The sequence below is a fragment of the Myotis daubentonii genome, chromosome 6 (genome assembly GCF_963259705.1).
Source record: "Myotis daubentonii chromosome 6, mMyoDau2.1, whole genome shotgun sequence".
Taxonomy (NCBI): Eukaryota; Metazoa; Chordata; class Mammalia; order Chiroptera; family Vespertilionidae; genus Myotis; species Myotis daubentonii.
The window spans coordinates 823,629-846,257 of record NC_081845.1 but is presented as its reverse complement, the minus strand read 5'-3'; the positions used below and the strand labels follow the sequence as shown (position 1 = coordinate 846,257).

The window sequence follows — 22,629 nt, the reverse complement described above, 5'->3', positions numbered from 1 at the left end:
CTTCATTGCGAGGTGCCTGCAGGTGAACAGAGATCCTCGGGGAGGGCGTCCCGGGGCAGCTCACACTCGCTTCTCTCGGTTCCCCTCGTTTTACCGCTGGTAGGGCATCTAACGGTGCCCACTCCCTTCATTGGGTGTTTTTGTTCAAATAACAGTTAAAGGGAGTTTGAATGAAAAAATTACCAATTTTCCAGAGAAGTTATGTATGTCCTGTATATCACCATAGTATGAATTAGTTATATAACTTTAATGTATTTCTGTAAGTAATATAACCCCATGTATTACATATTTATAAATCATCTATATTATAAAAATATATTTATATACATATGTAATATGCCTTTTCTGGCAAAAAGGGCATGATATATTCCTATTATATGATACTTTAAGGTTTTCAGTAGATTTAAGTTTTAGAGGTATTTAGAAGTATTTTTAGAGTAGGGCTGATTGAACTCTTTTTAAAAATAGTGTAACTAAAAATAAAATACTTTAAAAAATAAAACCAAAAGTTAAATATAAATTTAAAAACTCATATTTTTTAAAAATTAACCTTTTCCAACCTCACCCAATGCAGTCTTGTAGTCTTTCATCTCACACCTCAGTGTCTGTCTGTAAGGTGGGGTTGATAACAAATCCCACGGGATTTTATTTTTATACAGCATTTCTTGAGCACTTAAACACAATTTCTTAAATGGATCAGAACTCAGCAGGTACTCTATGGACGCCAGGCTGCTTTTAAAACTTTATCAATAAGTTTTAACTTATTAAACTTTATCAATAAGCCACAGTGGGTTGGGACGAGGAATTGTAGCCTGGGTATTAATACACCACTCACGCATACTCTAAATGGGGTTTTTAATGGGAGTCAGGAAAACACTAATAATTAGCACTGACACGTAGCCATCTCTGGGTGGTGCACCCCATGTGCCATATCTCCCATCACAAAAGCCCTGCAGGGAGCCCACCCTACGTTCTCGAAAAGCTGCGTTCCCTCCTGAGCAAAGACTCCATGCACTTCCGTGGGACACCAGCACTGGAACTGCCAGCTCTACAAACCGACTCCCGCCCCTCAGAGCCAAGTCATTCCTGGTAACAGCACCGCCAGGAATAAAGCTCTTTCTGTTAAAATTCAGCTGAAACGGGGGTCTGATGACCCGCGTGGCTGGGGGGAAGCCTCGCCCGGACAGCGCCTGCCGTATGGACATCAGGGTGCTGGCAGGAACCAAAACACACACAACAGCCTGCGTCTCTAGAGAAGCATAAAGGAGCAGAGCGCCGCACACGAGGACGCCACTCCTGCAGACGCTTTTCTGCGAGTCCCCGACTTTCCTGTCGAGAAAGAGCAGATAGAGGTCCATTGAAGGCTCCGTCCCCATGGCACGGGTTCAACACCTCAGGCTTCCGGCTGAAAAGCCTCCTTATGCAGCTCTGCATGGGCAGCAGCAAGAGCTGGCGGGGGACAAAGCCCAGCAGGAGCACAGAAGCCCATCGGCCGAGAGAAATTATCTCCAGGCTGGAACAAAGTGATGACGGAAATAAAGAGGCTTTGTCCCCTGCAGCTCCCCGTTCCCATTCCTTAGCTTCGGGTATTTCAGAGATGCAGGCCTTTTGCTACACCGCAGGGCGGGCAGGGTGAGAGCCCCGGGGCCTGAATGAGCGCGGCTGCGTGGGGAATATCCTGCGGGGATGTGTTCTGCAGCCAATTTGGGGGGGTTGGAGAGGGAGCAATTGAAAACATGCAAAGAGGCCCTGGCCGGGCGCTCAGTTGGTTAGGGCCTCGTCTGGATACACCAGGCTTGCGGGTTCCATCCCTGGTCAGGGCACATACAAGACTCAACCCATAACTGCATGAATCAGTGGAGCAACACATCAATGTTTCTCTCAAATCAATCAATAAATTAAAAAACCCCAAAAAGAACATCCAAAGGAAGAAACAGCTCTAAAATTTACAAAACTTGCTATGGATGCACCTCGGGGGAGTGGAAGACTTAGAGGCTGTCCTGTTCTGCAGCACAAACGCCGCCCGCGCCGCCCCCGTAATGATCTGCTATGGTCAGCGGGGGGTCCGGCCTGTCCGTGTCCCTGCGGCCTCGTGGCTCGTCTGGGAGGCTGTGCTGTGAGCACCGGGGCTCCGGCCGCGCCGGGGCTGCGAGCGCCCGGATGCCTGGAAGGAGCCGGGAGGGTTTCAAAACATGACCGCTGACCCGGGCGCGGGGGTTGCCGTCCCGGGAGGAAGGCCATCCGGGAAGGTCGGCTGCGGTCTGACCCTCGGCCGGGGAGTCGCCCCGAGGGACACGCCAACCGCCGGGGACACCGCGGCCGGCGGGAGGGGGGGAGGGCGGAGCGCGCGGGCCTCCTGCGGCGGTCGGCGCGGCCGGGCTCGGGCTCCCCACGCACAGACGCGGGTCCCCGCACCGGGTCCGTCTCGCCCGCCCGCAGCTGGACCGTAGCACCTTCGGGACCCGCACCTCTGGGACCCGCCCGCCGGCCCGAGGTGCTGCCGCGGGGACCGGCACCCCCGCGCCGGGCCCGGTGCAGCGGCGGCGCGGGCGGGAGGCGCGGGGTGCAGGCGGCGCGCGCAGCAGCACCGAGCGGAGGTGCCGAGGTGCGGCGGTACGCGTGCGCGGGCCGGGGGCGCGTGCGCGGAGGGGCGGTGCGCGTGCGCGGGGCGGGTGCGCGCACGGCGGGCGGGGCGGGCGGCGCGTGCGGGCGCGCAGGGCGCACACCGGCCGGCGGGCTGAGGCGGCTCGGGAGGCGGAGGCGCCCGCGGAGTCGGAGGCGGCGGGTCGGCGGAGGCGCCGCGGAGCACGGAGCCGGAGCGCGTGGAGCCGAGGAGCCTGCGGAGGCCGAGGAGCGCGGGGCGGCGGGGAAGCGGCCGAGCGCGGGGAGCCGGGCCCGCGGACCTGTGGGCGCGCGGTCCGGCCGGGCCCCACCCGCGCCCGCGCCCCCGGCCCCGACCCCCGCGGCGCCCGGCGGGGGAGCGCGGCCGCGAGGATGTCGGCGGGCGGCCGCGAGGAGGAGCGGCGGAAGCTGGCCGACATCATCCGCCACTGGAACGCCAACCGGCTGGACCTGTTCGAGATCAGCCAGCCCACCGAGGTGCGCTCGGGCCCGCCGCCCGCCCCTCCCCGCCCTCCCCCCCCCCCCCGCGACCCTTCCCCCCGCGACCCTCCCGCGGGACCCCCGCCCCGGCCGCCTCCCCGGCTCCCCCGCCCCGCGCCCCGGGTGGCCGCGCGGGCCGGCGCGGGCGGAGCGGTCACCTGTGCCCGGGCCGGGGCGGGGTTTCGGGCCGGGGGGGTCTGGTCCGGAGGTGGGGGCGCGGGCCGGGTGCGGGTGGCGGGCCCAGGGCGGGGGCCGGGTCTCGGCTCGGTGGGGCCGCGTGTGGGGGCCGGGGCCGGGGTCGGGGCGGCGGCGAGGCCCCCTCGTGTCCGGCGGGGGAGGGCGTGCCGGACGCGGTGTGACTGTCTCGCCGATCGCAGCCCGGGGTTCGCGGCGCCGGGGCCGCGGGGACCTTTGTCGCCAGAGCCTGCGGCGCGGCCTGGCTCCGGGCGCCTGGAGTCGGGGCGCCGGCCGCGAGCCGAGCGGAGCGGGGGTCGTGCTCGCCGCGCCTTCTGGGCCGCCGGGCGGCGGGGCGGCCAGTCCCGTCCTCGGGAGAAAAGGAGGAAATCGCGCCCGCCGGGCGGGGGACAATGGGGTGGCTGACGGCGGGCCCGCGGAAGGCGTCCAGCAGGTCCCCGAAAACCGGGGCGGAGGCGGGGGACCCTGGGCATCAGTGGGCGCAGGAGCGTGGGCGCTCGGAGCCGCGCCTCCCTCCCCGCGACGGCCGCACCTCCTGGCGCAGCGTGGACCCCACACGGGCTCGCGCCCTCGCGGGGCGCCCCTCAACCGCGCGCCTCCCCATTTGTTGCCACAAGCGACCCGAAGCGGACGTTGTTTGTGGAAATAACCCCGCAGCGCCCGTCCTTCTTGGCAAACCTGGACGTTCCCTGCGACGTGGCTCCCCGCTCACCCCGCCCGCTCGCCTCCCAGAGCCCCGCTTGCCCTCCCATGGCGGGAGCCCCGCGTCCCGAGTTCAGGGGGGCGCCCTTCCTGCTCGGGACTCGTGGCTTTCAGACTTCACGGTGGCCGAGCCCCTCCACCCGGTGGGAACTGATGCAGCCTCCCCCGCCGGCGCCCCCGGGGTGCCGGCAGCCCCGCCTGCGTGGCTTCTGCTGTGGGCTGTGTGCCCGAGCCTGTTCAGGGCCGGGAGGCCGAGCCGGGTGCTGGTAGGTCAGGTCTGTCACAGGCGTTTCCACGGGCGGTATTCTCACCAAGGATGGGGCCCCCGGCTGTGACCCCACCGCCAGGCGAACGAGCACCTGTCCATGTTGGGGTGCAGGTGGCCAGCGTGCACACTGATGTGCCGGGTTCCTCGGAGCGACCCCTCGCCTTCCCGTGATTTTCTGGGCTCGACTCGACGCTGTGAGGAAGTTGGTGGCAGTGGGCGGTAGTTCAGGGTCATGTTGTCTTTCCGAAGAATGAGTTCATTCTTCTCGTCTCTGGTTAGAGAATTCGGATGTAAAATATTATCGTGGCCCATAGTTGTGTTCCTGTCTGAATGGGCCTATTTATGATGGTCTTCTGAGAGGTTTACCATGTCTGGTTGGGAAAAGGAGTACCTTTTCCGTTTAGTAATAGAGACTCGGGTTCGCTGGAATTTTAAGTGGAGGCGGTGCTTTAAAAATCCCGAGTCCTGATTCCCGAGCTCCGGCGGCGGCGCCCAGGTGAGTTCCTCTCTGTCCTCTGACACGCGGCCTCTGTTGGGGTGACACTGGCCTGCCGTGGCCAGAGCCCCTTTCCTGGTAGTTACTCTGCAGGTGAAAAGTTGCTGAAGCAAAACGAAAGTTGAAGAACTTTTTCATTTTGTAGGTTTTCCTTCCTCCCCCCTTGTCCCTGAACATTCCTGTTTTCAGAAATGACCTCCAGGATTTTATTAGAAGGCTTTCCTAATGAAATGAGTTGTTGTTTTTAAACGTCCGTGTGCTGTTTTCTTAGGTTTTTCACTACCTAGTATATATATATCTGTGTAATCTCTGCGTATGTGTATGCGAGTGTAGTTGTGGTTTGTTTCCTTTTCTGGGCGGCAGGGTGATCAGTATCTATTATCAACTCTTACAGCTGCATTGATCATTTACGATTGGTGGTTTCAGGCAGCCTCCACAACCGCTGGTAATTCTGTGGTTTCTGTTTAGGATGATGATGAGCTTGGCTTTTGGATTACGTTCACTTTTTAAGACAATCAGAATATGTTTTAGAATCAACCTGGTTATGCTTGCTTTTCCCTTTGCATCTGTATTTGGATGTACAGGGAGGGCGTCCGAGAGACGCAGGTAATCTTTTATCAATGTGTAGTTTTCAGCCCCTCCGCAGCTGGATCCTAGATTCTTTTGGAATTTTCAAATGAATTGATGACCTAAACTCAGTGTTGACATATCATCACCAGGAGATGGATTTTAAGCTGAATTAATGTCTTGGTTATTGTGGAAAACGATAGCTCATAGCACAAGCTTCTTGAAGCTGTTTAGTCCTGTCCTCCCCTGTTAGTGACGTTAGGGTTGTCTTTCTGTTGGGGCTTTCTGATGCTTCAGTGGGGGAGTGCTTCTTGCTAATTGTCACTTCCCATGTCTCCTGGGGCCTCTGAGTGTGCCCTCAGGTCCCCTGCCCTGTGGTGGTCCATTGCTTACCTTAGACCTGTCCTGTTGCTACAGCCCCTGGTTCCTCTGTCTCCATCCCTGGTTATCTATGAAGGCAAGAGCTTAGAGCGCTGTTTTAAAAATATCCTTATGTCTGTCAGATGGAAGGTGCCCAATCAACATATTGTGGAGAGAATATTGACTATCGCTTTCTTTGTGTCCTGACAAGACGTGGGATGGATGTATGCTTCCAGAAAACAGTGACATTGTCTGTTAGGTTAAGTATTAAAGACTGTTTTCAAGTTTCATTCTTTTGTATAAAGATTAAACTAAATGCAAAAGCTCTGCTAGGTGGTTGGCCACTTTGCTTCATGAGGCATTTCTTAAAGTCATTTCTTTTGTTTATTGTTTCTTGAGTTTGCTGCCTTTTTTCAATGGTGAGAAAAATAACCTAGAATTCCATGTGCTTTACTAAAGGTGAATATTTAATACTTTGAAGAATACTTTTTATTAATACTCCTAAGAATAACGAGTTGTTTTAATACTCCAATCAGTCTTGAGAAGGGATGCGGTGATTCGTATCACCCAGAGGTGTGTGTGAAGACTAACTCCTGGCTTGTCAGCAGAGGGGCGTGGGAAGGCACTGGGTGAAGGAGTGATCAGTTGCATAACTTACAGCGAAGCCTGTATTCCGGACCGTGCTCAGGTGGCTACTCTTCGTGATCCTACGACTTAACTATCTTAAAAACAACAGTTGTATTATTATTGTACACTCGTACTTGGGAAGGTCTTTTTTTCTGGTGATTAATGTATAAGGAGACAGTTGCTAATGGTGTGTATTATAGGCATATCTGTTCCTTTTTTGGTTTGTTTTTATAACTTGAACCTCGGTGATTATAAACTTTATTTCCTGGAATAACTGGTTAAGGTTTCTATTTGTATGGGTGTGTGCTTGAAGCTGAGGTAAAGACCTTGCCTAACATTGTTTAGTTATCTTAAATTAAAACTGTATCTAGACTAGCTTCAATTTGCTATCTTCCTGCCAGTGAATAACTTTATTTGATGCAGTTTATAGACTTAATGGCATGTAAAGGCAGTCACTATAGGCTTTTCTAGAAGCATTAAATTTTGCATGTGGTTAATGGCAGAATACTAGTAGCAGTCCTTTCAAGTTCTCGAAAAAAGGTGAATCACAGAAGCTCAGAATATGGTTCCAAATTGGCGGGAACTGTAAGAAAAAAGGGTTTCTGGTTTTGTTCTGGGGGATTTTTTTAAATTTTTTAATTTTTATTGATTTTTTACAGAGAGGAGGAGAGAGAGAGAGCTAGAAACATCGATGAGAGAGAGAAACATCGATCAGCCGCCTCCTGCACACCTCCTACTGGGGATGTGCCCGCAACCCAGGTACATGCCCTTGTCCGGAATCGAACCTGGGACCCTTGAGTCCGCAGGCCGACGCTCTATCCACTGAGCCAAACCGGTTTTGGCAGGGGGATTTAATTGAGCAATGGTAGTGTGTAAAACATTGTTACTCAGTGTTGGTGGTTAATTTGTTTATAAATGGTTTTACCAGACTTGAACCCTGGCATAATGTCAGAAAATGCCAGCAAGTATTATAGCAATTATTTTGATATAAACCTGTTTACCTTTATTATAAAGAAAATGGCTATGCAAATAATGTGTGTGGAACATAAAATTAAACTGACCTCTTACTTGAAAGTTATTTTCAGGTTAGATAGAGTGTTGGTTCTGTCTTGATGGGTTTTTTTAGGATGTGGGCATTCATCTTGAAGATGCCCAGGACTGGGCGGAAATTTCTTGACCTACATTTACACTCGTAAGTTAGATAATCAGCGGAGTGCCAGGCCCTGTGGACCCTGTGACCAGGTCTGAGCTTGCCCTCTGGCAGGGCCTGGAAGTCATGGGTGGGTGTCTGGTCACGGGTAGAGGGACAGAGGGCAGGCATGTTGTCGAAGCTGGGCCGTCTCTCTGCAGGAGCATTTCTAGCCCTATGCGGTGACCGACTATGCAGGCTGGAGAGCCGGGACGGTGGCGGTTTGCTTGGCTCAGTCATCGGGGCGGGGTTTTGTTTTAGCGCCGTGAAAATAGAACACCTCCCTCATGTCTTGGCATGCGGGACTGACCAAGACCATTGTGATTTAACTTAGAAAGTGGTGATTTGATCAGCAAAAGTGAGCAGGTGCACAGGCTGATGGTTTGTAAACCAGGGAGTGTGTTCCCAGGGAAGGGGGGTTCCTACAGACGGGGACAAGCGAGGTTTCACACCCGCACATTGCAGTGTGTCGTGAATGAACGGATCTAGAGGAGCTGAGGTTGGAGAGTTTACTCTGGCTGGAAAACAGCCACAATCCCTGCACTTTCACTCAAAAGACATTCATGTTACATTAATGTTGAGAAGGTTGAATTGTGTTGCTTACAGAAGATAAGACAGGAGCCTTGGCTGTGCTCAGTGGCTGGTGGTGTGTGTAGGCTCGTACCCAGCACGCCTGGTTTCCTGAATGTTGTCACGAGAGCGAGGGCGGCCCGACGGAGGGCTAGGCCTGCCAGGACGAGAGGCGCTGGGTGTCCCCACGACGCTAGGTGTGAGCAGGTGAGCTTGTCGACTGCTGTTCTTTCCAGTTCCTGGAGTTCTGAGCTTCCTACGTTGACTGGTGCCGCTCGTGCCCAGGGGGCGTAGGCGGACTGGACCAGGCCGTCCCCGGGCGTCAGGCGTGGCCCTCACGTGTGGAAAGCCGTCTTCCAGGAGGATCCATAGGGAAACGGTGCGACAGGCTGTTTCCAAATGCGGTTTTGTCCTGCTCCACAGGCTCCAGCCGAAGGGCTCATTGTTTCTCAGAAGAGAGAGCGTGACCCCCGTTAGGACCGTGAGGAAATGCTCCCCGCTCCTGGTGCTGGTGCTAGCAGTCCCCTTGGCTGGCTTTACTCAGAAGCACAGCTTCTGGCTCCCTGGTGCTTGGGCTCGTACATGGCCTGTTGCCAGGACCGTCGGCTCTTTGCAGTTTAAACCAGTTCGTTCCTTCCCAAAATGCACTTTCTCTCTCTCCTGTTTCTGCGAGTGGTGCTCTCCATGGTGACTGACCTTTCACAGGAGAACCGACACCACGGCGACGTTGTAATTTCTGTTCAGGCTTCGGTGCTGAGACCTCTGACTGCTCTGGGTCCAGTTCCCTGTGTTTGGGACAGGAGACGGGCACTGGGTGACCACTGTTGGCCACGCCTGGGTGTTGAAGAACCGTGGTTCTTAAAATGCGTCATGTCTGCCGAACATGCCTGCCTAGGGTCAGGTCTCTACGTTGGGAAGTGGTCTTTCAAGTCTGTTATTTTTAGGTGGATATTGATATTGTTAACTGAGTAAATTTCTCAGGTAAATGTGGGGTTCCATGAGTAAGTGCTCATTCACCCACAACTTGGCGTTGCCCGCCTGCTTTTCCTGGAGATATCATAGGACTTGGCACTCGTGAGTGAAAGGTGAAAAGAAGAATCATGTATTTGTTTCATCAAAGATGCTCTGAGGTGAGAGAGTGCGTGCGTGGCCGTGAGAAACGCTGCTAGTACAGGCGGTGCTGCTGCCTCACCTGTGCTAATTCCTGTGCTTTCAGCCTCACCCATCGCTGCCCTGACCGTCAGCACAAATGCCAGCACAGCAGGAGAGCCGTGGTCTGGCCTCAGTGTGGATGGAGGGTTTAACCTCGCAGTTGGCCTGAGGTCCCAGGGAGCCTGAGTATTCGTGGGCTACCGTGTGTGAGCTGCTGCCCAGAATACTTGGCGATGGGTTTGAAGAATTTTGGTTTGAGCAGATTGAAAACAAATATTCTAATGTAGATATTAGAGTCCATATTTTACGATGTTTTCCATCTAGGGTATGGAGCTAACATTTTAATATTATGAGGAAAGGTAGATTTCAATATTATTAATTTGGTGTTTCACATATTGTTACATATCTGATTGTTTTTTACATTTGTAAGCACCTATTTTGGTTTTTACTAATCAAGCATTTACGTTTTATTGTTGGAGAACACTGGTCACAACCTAGTGAAAGTGGTGACCGTGCAGTTGTACTGCTCTGACCGGCTCAGGATATAGTGTCGGCCACTCCTACTCGTGGGTCAGTTCCAGTCTGGGAACAGTGGTGCCCCGTGTGCCCCAAGTGGGGTGCAGGCGGGTGTGCTGTTGGGTGTGGGCTGTGTCTGGCACTTCCCTGTCCTTTCGTCCCCTTCCCAAGTGTGAGCTGTTGATTTTGCGGACTGCTCACTGTGTAAGGGTCTTTTTTTATATTGTTTTTCGTTATATTTCCTCTTAGCTTTATTATATTTCCTGAGAGAAAGATAGACACATACCCACAGTCTTTATGTTCTAAAACCTGCCATGTATAAGACAGAATTTTAATACTTCAAGATAATACGTGGATATATTTTTAAAATGCATGTAGTAAAAACAAAATGTTAGAATATTGAGTTTATGTGTAAGATGAACAAATCTTCAGATTAATTTAGCTACTCAATGGCAACTTGTTTTGTAACAAATGTGTTATTCATGTCTAGGTGCAAATTCATTTTGAATTTTCGGTGATCATTTCCTTTTTGTAGATAACATTACTAAATTATTTTGGTGATTTCAGTCACTTAGTGAAATGTGTTTATTAATAAACATTGTTTTAATTTATCAGGATAATAAAATACAGATCAGAAGTCTTACTTGCTGAATAAGTGAATTGATGAAGGAGTCATTCCTCTGTAGGCCAGCTAAGCTTCTTTTTCAGGAGGAGGAGCCGGCCAGGAGTACCATGGACAGTGTTTCTACCACATTGAATGTTTAGGTCTTGAATATTTAAAATGTGTTTTTAATTTAAGTTTGGCAAAGGTAACCATGTTGAGTTCATGGTACCGTTAATATGTTTTATGCCAAACTTGCTGATTTCAATTTTAAAAAATTATTTTCATTATTACCATTTTGAAATTACTACTTTGGGGATGTCAAGGACACTAGAATTATGATCAGTATATCTGGAGAAGCCTGAAAAACATGTTATGTTTACTTCACTGTAGTATTATGAAAATAACTGGAGGCCTGGTGCATGGATTCATGCACATTGAAAGGAAACTAATGAGAAGGTGGCCGGCAGGGCGGGACTGGGCGAGATGGGCTGGACGCCCTGGAGCCAACTTCCCGCCGTCCCTCCCCAGCTGGCCACACCTGGGGCATCGTTGGGGTTTGAAGGGCGTCTGCAGAGTGAGCGGGGTCCCTCCAGCAGGTGGTCCCTTGGCCTGGCCCGTGGGGATCAGGCCGAAACCAGTAGTCCGACATCCCCAAGGGGTCCTGGAGTGCAAGAGGGCACTCTGCAAAGTTGCTGTCGCTCAGCAGCTCCTGTGTTGAGCGTCTGCCCCCTCGTAGTCATTGCGTGTCATCTTGGCCGGTTACTTAGGCTTTTATAAATATAGGTATGCTTATTTTAGAATATTTGGAAAATGCTTGAAGTCTGCATGTATGTTTAGTTGTGTCTGGTTATTAATTATTTGTGCTTTAACCATTACTGAGTTACATCTGTCAGGAAATCAGTTTTTAAAAGCTCCTTGGGTTATTCTGCCCAGCTGGTGTGGCTCACTGGTTGTGTGTCGACCTTATGAACCAGGAGATCATGGTTTGATTCCTGGTCAGGGCACATGCCCAAGTTTCGGGCTCAATCCTCAGTAGGGGGCATGTAGGAGGCAGCCAATCAGTGATTCTCTGTCATCATTGATGTTTCTATCTCTCCCTCCCTCTCTAAAATCAATAAAAGTTTTATTGAGGTTTTCCTGATCATAATTTTCAGACTTAACATTTTGTGAGTGTGTACATATTACCTGTATCTGACGTTAGTGTAAATGCTTTGTGTGCACCATCGGTTAGTTCTTGCAGCGATCCTGTGCGGCTTGCTGCTTGTGCTCTTTTCATTTTCGGAAGAAGAAACCAAGACAAATGACTTGCTGGAGGGTGTGCAGAGCTGAGGGACAGGCAGTCTGACTGCAGCTTTCTCCTAAGCCACTGTGTGTGTAGAATTAGAAAACTTAAAACCACTGCAATGGAAGTTCTGTGGGAAAAATTTGTAGAGTAATTTAGAGTGTCGTTTTCAGGAAGAACCACACGCGTGATAAGAGTCATGGGGATCGCTTCTTGGCCTTTGGACTAAGATCAAGTGAAATGTAAGAGTAATGGGACCTGCTCAGTTATGTTTACACCATGTGTCATGTGCATATATGTATAGATCTTGTGCATCCATATGGTTATGAGGGGTGATTTCCATCCTGACCTTTTAGAGCCCTGTTGTTATAACTTCATCTTTCATACTGGAGAAGAGGATTCTGGTTCTCTCTCAGCATGGTGCATGCTCTGATTTTGTTTCCGACCACGCACACTGTGGCAGCCAGCAGCTGGAATAGAAGTGAAGGTCTGAGGGGTGCTTGGTGGCTTCACGGATAGCTGTCCAGTGCCCACGGGAAGGAAGCAGGCAGGACCGCCCGGGTCTGGCCTGGGGGTTCACACCCTTTCGGATGGCACGGCTGTGATGTTGAGTTTTGGAGTGCAGGCCTTGTGTCTACCCAAGGGACCATTTCATCGAGTCCCTTTCCCTGTTGAGTCGTAGCCCTTTAAAATTAAACAGCTAGACTTATTTGTTCTTATCACTTCTAGGGCTCACTTAATTTTTAATTCCATAAAGGTTTTTTAAATATATTTTTATTGATTTCGGAGAGGAAGGGAGAGGGAGAGAGAGAGAGAAACATGAATGATGCGAGAGAATCATGGATCGGCTGCCTCCTGCACAACCCCTACTAGGGATCAAGCCCACAACCTGGGCACGTGCCCTGACCGGGAATCGAACCGTGACCTCCTGGTTCACAGGTCGATGTTCAACCACTGAGCCACGCCGGTTGGGCAAATTCCATAAAGTTTGCTTACATATTAGCTATGACTTTCCCCCAGGTAATGTTTGAATTTCAGCAGATAATTCCTTGATTGTTACTAACAGTTCCTTAACGTCTATTGAGCAAAACTTTGCCATTCCCAAACAAAAAAGGAGATTTTTAGACAAAATGACAGTTTTAGGGAACACCCTAGTACAGTGGTCGCCAACCAGTGGTCCGAGAGGTTGGCGATGGCTGGCCTAGTAGACCTTCTGAGAGTATACAAGCTCACGTCTCTCTGCTCATGAGCCTGTTTCCTTTGGTAAGAAACAGTGGACCGGAGGACGCTTCCAGGTGGGAAGTGAAGAACCAGAGCCCCTGACGCTGGGTGTCGAGCTGCGTGTTAGCACAGCCACGTTTGTGGTGACGGGACCCCGTGCTCACTGCGAGGTACGGGGGGTGTAGGACGGGGTGTAGGACATAGACGCGTGTACCTTCCGTTTCTCACCCTGTGCTCCTCACTCCTGTCAGCTTGATGTAGCATATGCTGTACGTTCTTAGGGCTCATGTTCTAGCATAAAATATAATTTAAAAAGTTATTTATTTATTTTTTACCAAGTGGCACCCAAACCACAAAATGTTTTGTGTTTGTGATTTTCACAGCTTCTGATGCTTCCGGATCCATTTTATTAGTGTAATGACATTTTTAGACATGTTACCTTTAGTATGTGATTACAAATGCATGCGATTGGTATCACCAGCTTGATTCTTGGGAAACATTGTCAGTTTTACATTAAATCTATATATAAAAAGTCAGTGACCATAACGACTGGAACGACCGGTCGCTATGACGCCCACTGGCCAGTGAACCAGCTGGATCCGGGGGCAGGGCCAGCCAGCCAACCTCCCGAGACCCCTCCCCCTGGCCAGCCAGCCCCTGGTCGGTCTCTCTCACCCTGATCAAGGGCGGGGCCAGCCAGCCAAACACTCCCCCCCCCCCAGCCCTTCCCCTGGCCAGCCCCACCCCTGATCGCCCCCCCCACCCCAATGGGGGGCGTGGCTGGCCAACCTCCTGCAGCCCCTCCTTCCGGCCAGCACTGCCCCCAATGGGCCCCCACCACCCTGATTGGCCTGCAGCTCCTTCCCCCCGGCTGGCCCCACCCCCTATGGGCTCCCACCACCCTGATCGGCCCTGCCCCTGATTGCCCCCCCACCTCAATAGGGGGCACAGCTGGCCAGCCACTCTCCTGCAGGGCCGGCCGGCCAACCACCCATGGCCCCTCCCCCTGGCTGCTGGGCCAGCTAGCCCACTGCCCACAGCCCCTCCCCATGGCTGGCCCTGTCCCCAATCAGTCCTCCAACCCCAATTGGGGGCGGGGCCTTCCAGTCAATTGCCCATGGCCCCTCCCCCCAGCCGGCCTGGCCTGGCCCTGATCAGGGGGTCCAGCCAACCTCCCGCCATCTCCTCCTTCCAACAGGCCCAGCCCTGATCTGCCCTAATTGGGGCCAGGCCGGCGGGAACCTACCCGTGCACAAATTTGTGCACTGGGCCTCTAGTACAATGATAATTCTTGTTTGCTTCTCTGAACTGCTGTCTGTGAGCAGACGTTTTGAACATAGTTTAGCACCCATCTGCTGGGCTCAGTGGTATGAGAAGCAGCTTCTGTTGCACGTCTGGTTTTGTTGTCTTCTGGTGGCTCAGCCCTGTGCCGACGCAGGAGTCGCTCATTCGCTACTGTTTACGGAGTGGGTGGTGCGTCGAGGCTTTGTTAGGGACTGGCCCACAGCAGTGAGAGCGAAGCCGCCTGGGGTGGCAGGGCGGCAGTGAAGCAGACTGGCCGCAACATGGCCCGTTGTGCCCCAAGCGGAGAGCCTCGGAGGCCCTCGCTCAACAGCGCTGGCCGAGGGCAGGCCGAGGTCGAACCTTGGCCCTCCTCTCCGTCTCCATTTCCAAGGTCACTCCTTGGTAATCGCCTGCTACCTGCCAGTCGCTGTGTACGTGCTGGGCGTGCAACATGTCATGGACACACGGGCCTTTTCTCACCCAGCCCCCGTTCTAGTATGTAAGACAGACGGAAGGACGTGTGGACGGTGCGGGAAGTGCTGTGTTTGGGTGCAGGGTAGGCATGCTGAGAGGGAGGGAGTGGCACAGAAGTGAAACGGGGTGGGGGTGGGAGCATTACTGCTCCAGGTCCAGAGGGAGGGCTGAAGAGAAAGTGCCACCTGCTAACACCCAACTCATCTATCCCAGCCCTTCTTGCTTCCCGTCCCACCACCCGACTGAGCTGCTCTTCTGGGAAGCAGCCTTGCTTTTCTAAGTGCCACAATCAGCTGCCCAGTGTAGGACCTTTTTCTCTGTGATGGTCTTAGTCTATTTTTGTTCTTCCCTCGCCTCCTTGGCTGGCTGCATTTTGCTCACCTCTCTTGGCAGTTGAAGTCGTGCATATTTTAATGTGGGAGTCAGTCCTCTACTGTTTTTTGTTTTTTTTTTCCAATAAAAAAGTGCCTGAATTACGTGTGGGACCATCATCCTGAGCTCAAGGAGGCAGATGGATGTGGACTGTAGCCGACATGGTAGACTTACCCACAGACTCATTTGGAACTCAAACCGTGCTGCTGTCCCGGTCACAGGGTGCTCTGCAGAAGGGAGCCGCGGAGGCCTGAGTTCTGGTGGCTTCCTCTGGCGTCACTCTCTCTGTCTCCTTCTCTGCCGGACGCCTGCCTGGGTTCAGATGCTGCTGTGATGTGTGTTGTTGTCCTCACAGAATGTGCACCGTATGTTTTCCGACCAGCTGACCTAGGTGACGGGCGATCTGCCGACGCCAGGGTCTGGTACTGCCTCTGAGGTTAGGCTGGCAGCCAGTGGGTAAATGTTCCTCAGGGCACGCTGGGCTTTTCTGGCGCTCGGTCCTCTGCCTTGATCATCTTCAGCCGTCTCCAGTGATGCGTTCACACATGGCCTACCAATAAAGCCCTAAAAACAAAGCCAAATTTGATTTTGGTGGCCAGTCTGGGAGGGAGGAATTCAGGAACTGGAGCACGCAATGAGCAGGAGCCCGGAGAGGAACGGGATAAACTGGAGGCCTTTAGGATGTGGGCACTTGGTAGCTGGCTTCGAGTTGGATTTGTCCAGAGCTCCAGCCTTCCCTCTCAGAGCAGCCTGTGGGAACCTATTGGGCCTGCTGATCATGACCTTGATAGATCTCTTTGTTTCCAGCCTATTCTGTCCTGAAAGGTCCTGCTAATTCCAAGCTTTCCAGGCTGCCAGCATGTTGTTGAGCAGCTCCTGCCTCTCCTCCCTGCGGTTTGGGAAGTAGAGCTGCACAGAGTCAAGGGCCTGATGATGATAAGAGGACCATTTTATTGGCCGGATCGAAGAAGGAGCCATTACTCCCCCACGACACTGTCCAGCGTGGGCTCGTGCCTGAAGCTGGAGCTCGCGGGGGACAAGGACCAGGCCGTGTCGTTCCTTTTGCTGTTTGAGTCTCCAGAGGAGGCTGTGATGTGCACAGCAGGTAGTTGATGATCATGTATCTTAAGAAACTAATGAATGTTGATCAGTGAGGTCAGGGCTGTTATATATACACTGAGGGTCCATTTGAAATCTCTTGTTGAAGGCTTCAGAAGTCTGGCCCTACATTTCTTTAGAAATTGAGTATCTTATTTTAAAGCAAAATGTTATTAAATGGGTATAGCTCCTCGCAGCTAGAGATGACTCGATAGCTCTTGGAGAAAGATGCCGCTGCCCAGGCGGTTAGGGCCTTTGGGTTAGCGTTTCAGTATCGGCTAATTTAGGAGAAAAACCTCCCTGGGAGAGTGGACGCTTTTCCAGAGGAGCAGTAACTGACCTATTCTTACTCACAAAGAGGCTAAAGGAAGTTTTAGAAGAGGCGACATGGAAAAACCTGTATTTTACTAAGATTGATGTGGATTAAAACTTGGTTCATGTTTTTTGAATGGAGCCCATAGGGTAAATTTGAAAGTCTCTTCCCCTTCCCATTCTGGCTATCCAGAGGTGTAGCCACTGCTAAGGATTTTTAGAAAAGATCTTTTAAGTGTTATTCGGTACTCTTAGAAATGAATTTTATTTGCTACAAATGGGACCATATGATGTATACTTTTTACCTGTTTTACTCAAGAAATTCTTCCATATGTGTGTATATGTGTGTGTACACATAACATTCTGTCTTACTTTCAATAGCTGAATAATGTTCCATGTCCTAATCGTGTCCTTACACACTACCCAGGAGGCCTTAGCTCTAAGGCCTGCTTCAGTGGTGCTGCTGTGGGCGTTTCCAGGCCTGTCTTCCTTCACTCACCTATTTCCATGAGAGGTTTCTAGAAGTGGGATTGGAGTCAAAAGGCTCAAATTGAAAATCCTTGCTAGACTACCAAGTGTTATTTAGAAAGCCGGTTACAGTTTATTACCCCCACTGTCATGGGCATGACCTTTAACCTAACACTGCATATTGCAAACTAAACTGTTTCCAAGTCTGGCAGGTGAAAGAAAAGTCATTGGTTTCAAAATTCACTTTTCCTTGTTTGTTGTTGACGTGGAGCGTCTTTCAGGAATTTATGGCCATTCATTATACTTTCTTTTTATGTGAAGTATCTGTTTTTCTGCTGGAATATTTTTAAAAGTTTTATTGATAGGTGAAAATGCGTTTAATAAAACATCATAGCCTGTGTTTATAACTGTTTTCTCCTAGTCATTTTGGTCTTCTAATTGTATGCTACAAGTGGATATATTTTTTTGGTTCATTTGTTTCTTTATTTTTAAGGTACTAATTAAAAGACCAAGAGAGCACTTCTAAAACCTGAAATACCTTAACTGAGTTATAGCTGGTAGCTCGTACCTTTTTCTTTTTACTTCCTTTTACATTTAGTAAATACCTCATTTATCATCAGAGTTTGAACGGTCTTTTCTTAAATCAGGCTCAAATCTATTAAACTCTCTGGCACTAGGCTTATGGTATTAGAAGAGGTTTGCATGTAGATAGGTTTGTTTCTGAGGTCTTTCATCGTTGACTAATTTGGATATTTTGCTTTAAAATCCCCAATTTTCAATATGGCTATAAAAATACTAAATTTTACTTAAACAATTTTATTCATTGAGAAGATTCTCAAAATGAACTACAGGGAAATATATATTGCAATGACGGAACTTAAAAACTTCCCCCAAAATCAGAGCATGAACTTTTTAAAAAGTTCCAAAATAAGTCATGAGCTTTGTAGAAATCAGCCTATAGCTATAAACAGTTAAGGTTATCTGACTACTTAAAACTTCCTTCTAATTTATTTGATATTTGTTATAGTGATAGGATGTGTATTGTCTTCAGTTTGTTATTTCTACAAAGATCACAGTAAGGAAAATGAATTAGGTTAATAAGGATGCTTAGCAATTAAATAATAAGCATTTTGTTTTTTGCTCTATCTTACAGAACAGCGGTCGCCAACCTTTTGGACCTCACGGACCACCAGTGGTGCATGGACCACCGGTTGGTGACTGATGTTCCAAATGTTTCCTTAAACCAGTAGTCGCCAACCTTTTGGACCTCACAGACCACCAGTGGTGCATGGACCACTGGTTGGCGACCACTGTTATAGAATCTTCCATGTGATTTGGGGAGAGGTGGAATATTGGAAGCCTCGTAAATGGCATTTTCAGGGGAATTACTCATGGTAAAAGTCCTAAGTAGAACGGAGGAAGTATAAACTATATACTGTTTAACATACTCTGCCAACTGATTCTGCATTGTTAAGACAAGCAGTTATTATATGATTATTTTTTCTGTTTGGTTATTTGGTTGATGTGAGCCTGTCACTTGTAAAAGAAGAAAAACACACAGTGCGGTACAGCTATATCTGCTCTCAGTTTAAGCTGTTTAATTTTAAAGACAAAAGTTACATTTTAGAACTTGTGCGTTGCTTTTGCCCTAGGGCAGTGGTTGGCAAACCGAGGCTCGCGAGCCACATGCAGCTCTTTGACCCCTTCAGTGTGGCTCTTCCACGAAATACCGGCTCTTCCACGAAATACCGACTTCTGTGCATAGGCCACGAAGTTTCAATGGCACTGTACGTGCGCGCCCGCACGTGCTATTTTGTGGAAGAGCCACACTGAAGGGGCCAAAGAGCCGCATGTGGCTCTCGAGCCGCAGTTTGCCAACCACAGCCCTAGGGGCCTGACTTGGAAAGCCCTGCTGTCCAGGTCATCAGTGACGCCCCTGCAGCCACGGCCAGGCGCCCTTCCTTCCCTCTCACATGGACACCAGCAGTCCCCACCTTCTCCACGGCCCTCCTCCACCTGCCGCCGCTCCTTCCCGCCCGCTCCCCCTCGGTGAAATCTCTCTTCCTGTGGTGTTAAGTGCTGATAGGCTCCAGATTCCTATCTCTTGGCGTGGTCATCGCCCTGCATTTAGCATGTCCAGAACTGGCCTCTGATTCCCCCACCAGTCCACTCTGCTTCGCCTGCAGTGCTCTCTATCTTAGCAAGCATCTGGCATTTCAGTTTTATCAGTTGTTTGTGCCCACAACCTTGCCATTATTCACTCATGACTCATTTCTTTCTCTCAGACCTCATATCTAATCTGTCAGCCAGCTCTGGCAGCTCTCCCTTCAAAATGTTTTCACAATCTAACCGCTTCTCCACACGGCCACTGCCCGCCGCTGGCCTGGGTCAGGCTCTCACCCGGGCTGTGTGAGGAACCTCTGACCTGGTTTCCCCCAGCGCCGACCTTTGCCCTCTTACAGTCTGTTTCTCACGCGGAGATACACTTCTAAACCTTAAGTTAAATAATGTAATTTTCCTGCTCGAGCCCAGAATGACGCCCTTTTTCCAGGATGTCTGATGCCATTTCCCCCCTTCTTCCTGCTCGAGCCACAGTGGTCTTGCCGTTCTCAGACTGTCCGTCCCCCTGCTTGGGGGGGCCCTCTCCTGTAGTTAGGCCTTGTCCGGGCAGTCCCTCCCCTTCTGTGCCTCAGGGACTTCGGGACCCTCTGCTGTTCGGTTCTTGCGTCTCACCATCTGTCATTACTGGTGTCTCCTCCTGCCAGATGATAAGGTCCATGAGAACAGGTACTATTTTGTTCATTATTTTCCCCCGTTGCCTAGAGTTAGGGATGAGGAGGGATGCTGGTGGTGACTTAATTGGGAATAAAAATGTTCCTCCCTGAGGCTTAATGTGCACTGTGTCTTCTTTGGTCACTAAATCATAGTTTTCATTTTTTTAATTCATTTTTTAAAAAACATTTATTCTAGATTGTTAATTCCCATATTCCTGAATGTTTAAATTTTTAATACAATTCAAAAGCGTCATTATGAAGTGAGCTTTATCTGAACTGATGGGTCCTTGCTTTGATCTGTGGTGTTTGTTGGCTTTTGTTTTTCACTCCTTGTGGACAGCTCTCTCCCTCTCCTTCCTTTCCTTCTCTTGAGAATGATTCCTGGAACATGTGGAGGACCTTGGTCCGAGAGAACTCCGACTGCGCTTCCGTAGCCGCGGGGGGAGCTTTGATGGGGGCGGCGGCGGGCTCCTGGGGAAGGGTGCTCTCGCCTAGCAGTGGCTGGCAGCCTGCTTCTCTGAGTTTGAGTAACTGTCACGGTCACATTTCCCTGTGACTCAAGGGCTACCACCAGTCATTTCACTTAATTCCAGGTCAGCAAAGGATGTGTCATTATCTACATTTCCTGCAGTTGAATGAGGCCAGAAAGTTTAAGGAATGAATAGTTACAGACATAGTGAGCCAAAAGGCTTTTTCTGCCTTACCTTCCTCCTCCCCGTCTTCCTCTCAAGAAATAATTACTAACTTGAGGTTGGTAAATAGTAGTTGATTTATTTTAACTGCTCTGTAGTATTCCGTTGTCCAGTTATTTATCTCGACTCTTATCTGGGGGATGATCAGGTCGTCTGTATTTTCCCACAGTTACAAGTGTGGGTTTCATGGACTCCCCTGTCCTGGTTCCTTCTGCAGGCGTGAAGTTTAGGATGGGTACCTGCAAGGGTGATTTCTTGTTTGTGGGCCCTGCACAGATTCTGTTTTACCAGGTTCTCCCAAATGGGCCATTGAGATGGTTATACCAGCTTACATTTCAAACTGCAGAATTTGAGGAATACATTCATTTTTTCTAAGCTGGAATATGCAGAATAATAATTATTTATATTACCCTGATTTCAGTGAGTGAATGTGTTTTCTTATGTTTATGGTCATTCTGATTTTTTCTTTGAATTGCCTATTTATATATTTTGTCCATCTTTTTTCCAGTGATTTTGTTTAGAAAAATTATTGTCTTTCTCTAGTTAACTTGTAGGAATTATTATAAATTTTGATTACTAGTCTTTTGTATATTATGTATTTTGCAGATGTGTTTTTGTTCATGGCTTTTCACTTTTTACAGTGCCTTTTGTCACATAGGTTTTAAAACTTTTTTTAAATATATTTTATTGATTTTTCACAGAGAGGAAGGGAGAGAGATAGAGAGAGCTAGAAACATCGATGAGAGAGAAACATCGATCAGCTGCCCCTTGCACATCCCCCACCGGGGATGTGCCCGCAACCCAGGCACATGCCCTTGACCGGAATCGAACCTGGGACCTCTCAGTCCGCAGGCTGACGCTCTATCCACCGCGCCAAACCGGTTTCGGCGGTTTTAAAACTTTTGAAATGTAGTTGGTTCATCTATTTTTTTCTCTTGTTTGATGGATATGTTTCGTGTTTTATTTTGAAAGTTTTACAGTTTGACTTTTTATACTTAGATATTTAGTCCAAATGCTTTTCATATGGCAGCACCTCCTTGGTCCCCTGTGCAGCCTGATGCCCCAAGGGCCAGGGGCCGAGGAGCCCCTCCCAGGTGCTTGTTCACTTGGCTCCCTCTGGACCTCTTTTCTCAGACAAGCTTAGCAGGCCTTTAAGGGCATGTTTGTCTTTTGTTATCTGTCATGTAGTAGAGGGTTACTGATGCTTAGCCTGCCGTATTACCACGATGCTGGAACTGGCAGCGGTACAGCCTGTGTTTGTCCACCAGGGTAAGGGGAGGTGTTGTTCAATGGTTAAAAATGTGGCTTCTTGTTTCAAAATTGCCCGAGTAAAAATTCTGGCCCCCGGGGATCAGCTTTGTGATGATGGTGACTTGATCTTCCTGAGGCCCAGTCTTCACCTTTAAGACAGGAACATAACAGCACGTGTCTCCCAGGCTTGTTAGATCTGACGTAGGTGATGCATACAAATCACCCAGCACAGTGAACAAGGTGTGTTAGCTAATCCTGCTGGTGGTGTGTTATCATTATTTGTTCTTCCTTTCTTTTCTCTCTCTGTCTCTCGTTTTGTTTGCCGTAGCAGAACACCTTGCTTGTTCATGTCAGGACAAAAATTTATAACCACCTGCTTAACCTTGTATTAGTTGATGTCACTTGTGGGGGAAGGGGGATTTTTAGCAGTAGGTTTAGGTTTAGTATTGTGTGCTTTAGGTTGATTCTGCAGCCCATATCTTAAATTGAAAAAAATCTTATTTGTTGCTGTTTCTTATTTTATGTGCAATTCTATCTAGAAATAGTAATAACTTCAAAAGTATACTTAAGTGAGACTTTATGAATAATAGTAACTTTATATACAAAAACAGCATCATTGACTTTGAGGTTTTTATTTCATGGAACCTAATCTTATCAATTTCTGTCTCTTTGTCTTTGAGTTCCTGTCTATGATGTAGGTATTCCATTAATTATCTAAAGACTTTATTCCGGAATCTACCTTTTAGTCCATATATGTATGTGTTAGCTTGGGACATTTATTTAATAGTGTGGAAGATTCTCGAATAGGGTTTGAATATATTATCTAGTGAACAGAATCCTACATAATAAAAGGCTAACATGCAAATTGTCCCAACCAGGGAGTGGGGCCAGCCAGCCAACCGCCAGTGTCCCCTCCCCGCAGCTGGCCCTGTCCCCGATCGCCCCCCACCCCCATCAGGGGTGGGGTCGGCCAGCCAACCTCCCATGTCCTCTTCCCCTGGCGGCCTGGCCTGATTGGACCCAATTGGGGCTGGCCGGTCGGACCCCACCCGT

At 49.8% G+C, this 22,629-nt stretch overlaps 1 protein-coding gene across 33 annotated transcripts in view; it reads left to right on the top strand.

Annotated features, from left to right (window-relative positions):
• The first annotated feature begins 2,692 nt into the window (after positions 1-2,692).
• The window catches only part of AFDN (afadin, adherens junction formation factor), a 102,053-nt gene continuing 82,116 nt past the window's right edge, over positions 2,693-22,629 (top strand). For 17 of the 33 annotated variants that reach the window (XM_059699831.1, XM_059699830.1, XM_059699849.1 and 14 more), the window contains exon 1: positions 2,694-3,099. In XM_059699831.1, coding sequence (XP_059555814.1) covers positions 2,995-3,099 — 105 coding nt within the window. In that variant the 5' untranslated portion in view covers positions 2,694-2,994. Of the gene's footprint in view, positions 3,100-16,065; positions 16,087-22,629 lie in introns of those variants that run through there. The other 16 variants (XM_059699851.1, XM_059699848.1, XM_059699846.1 and 13 more) reach the window with 3 other exon arrangements.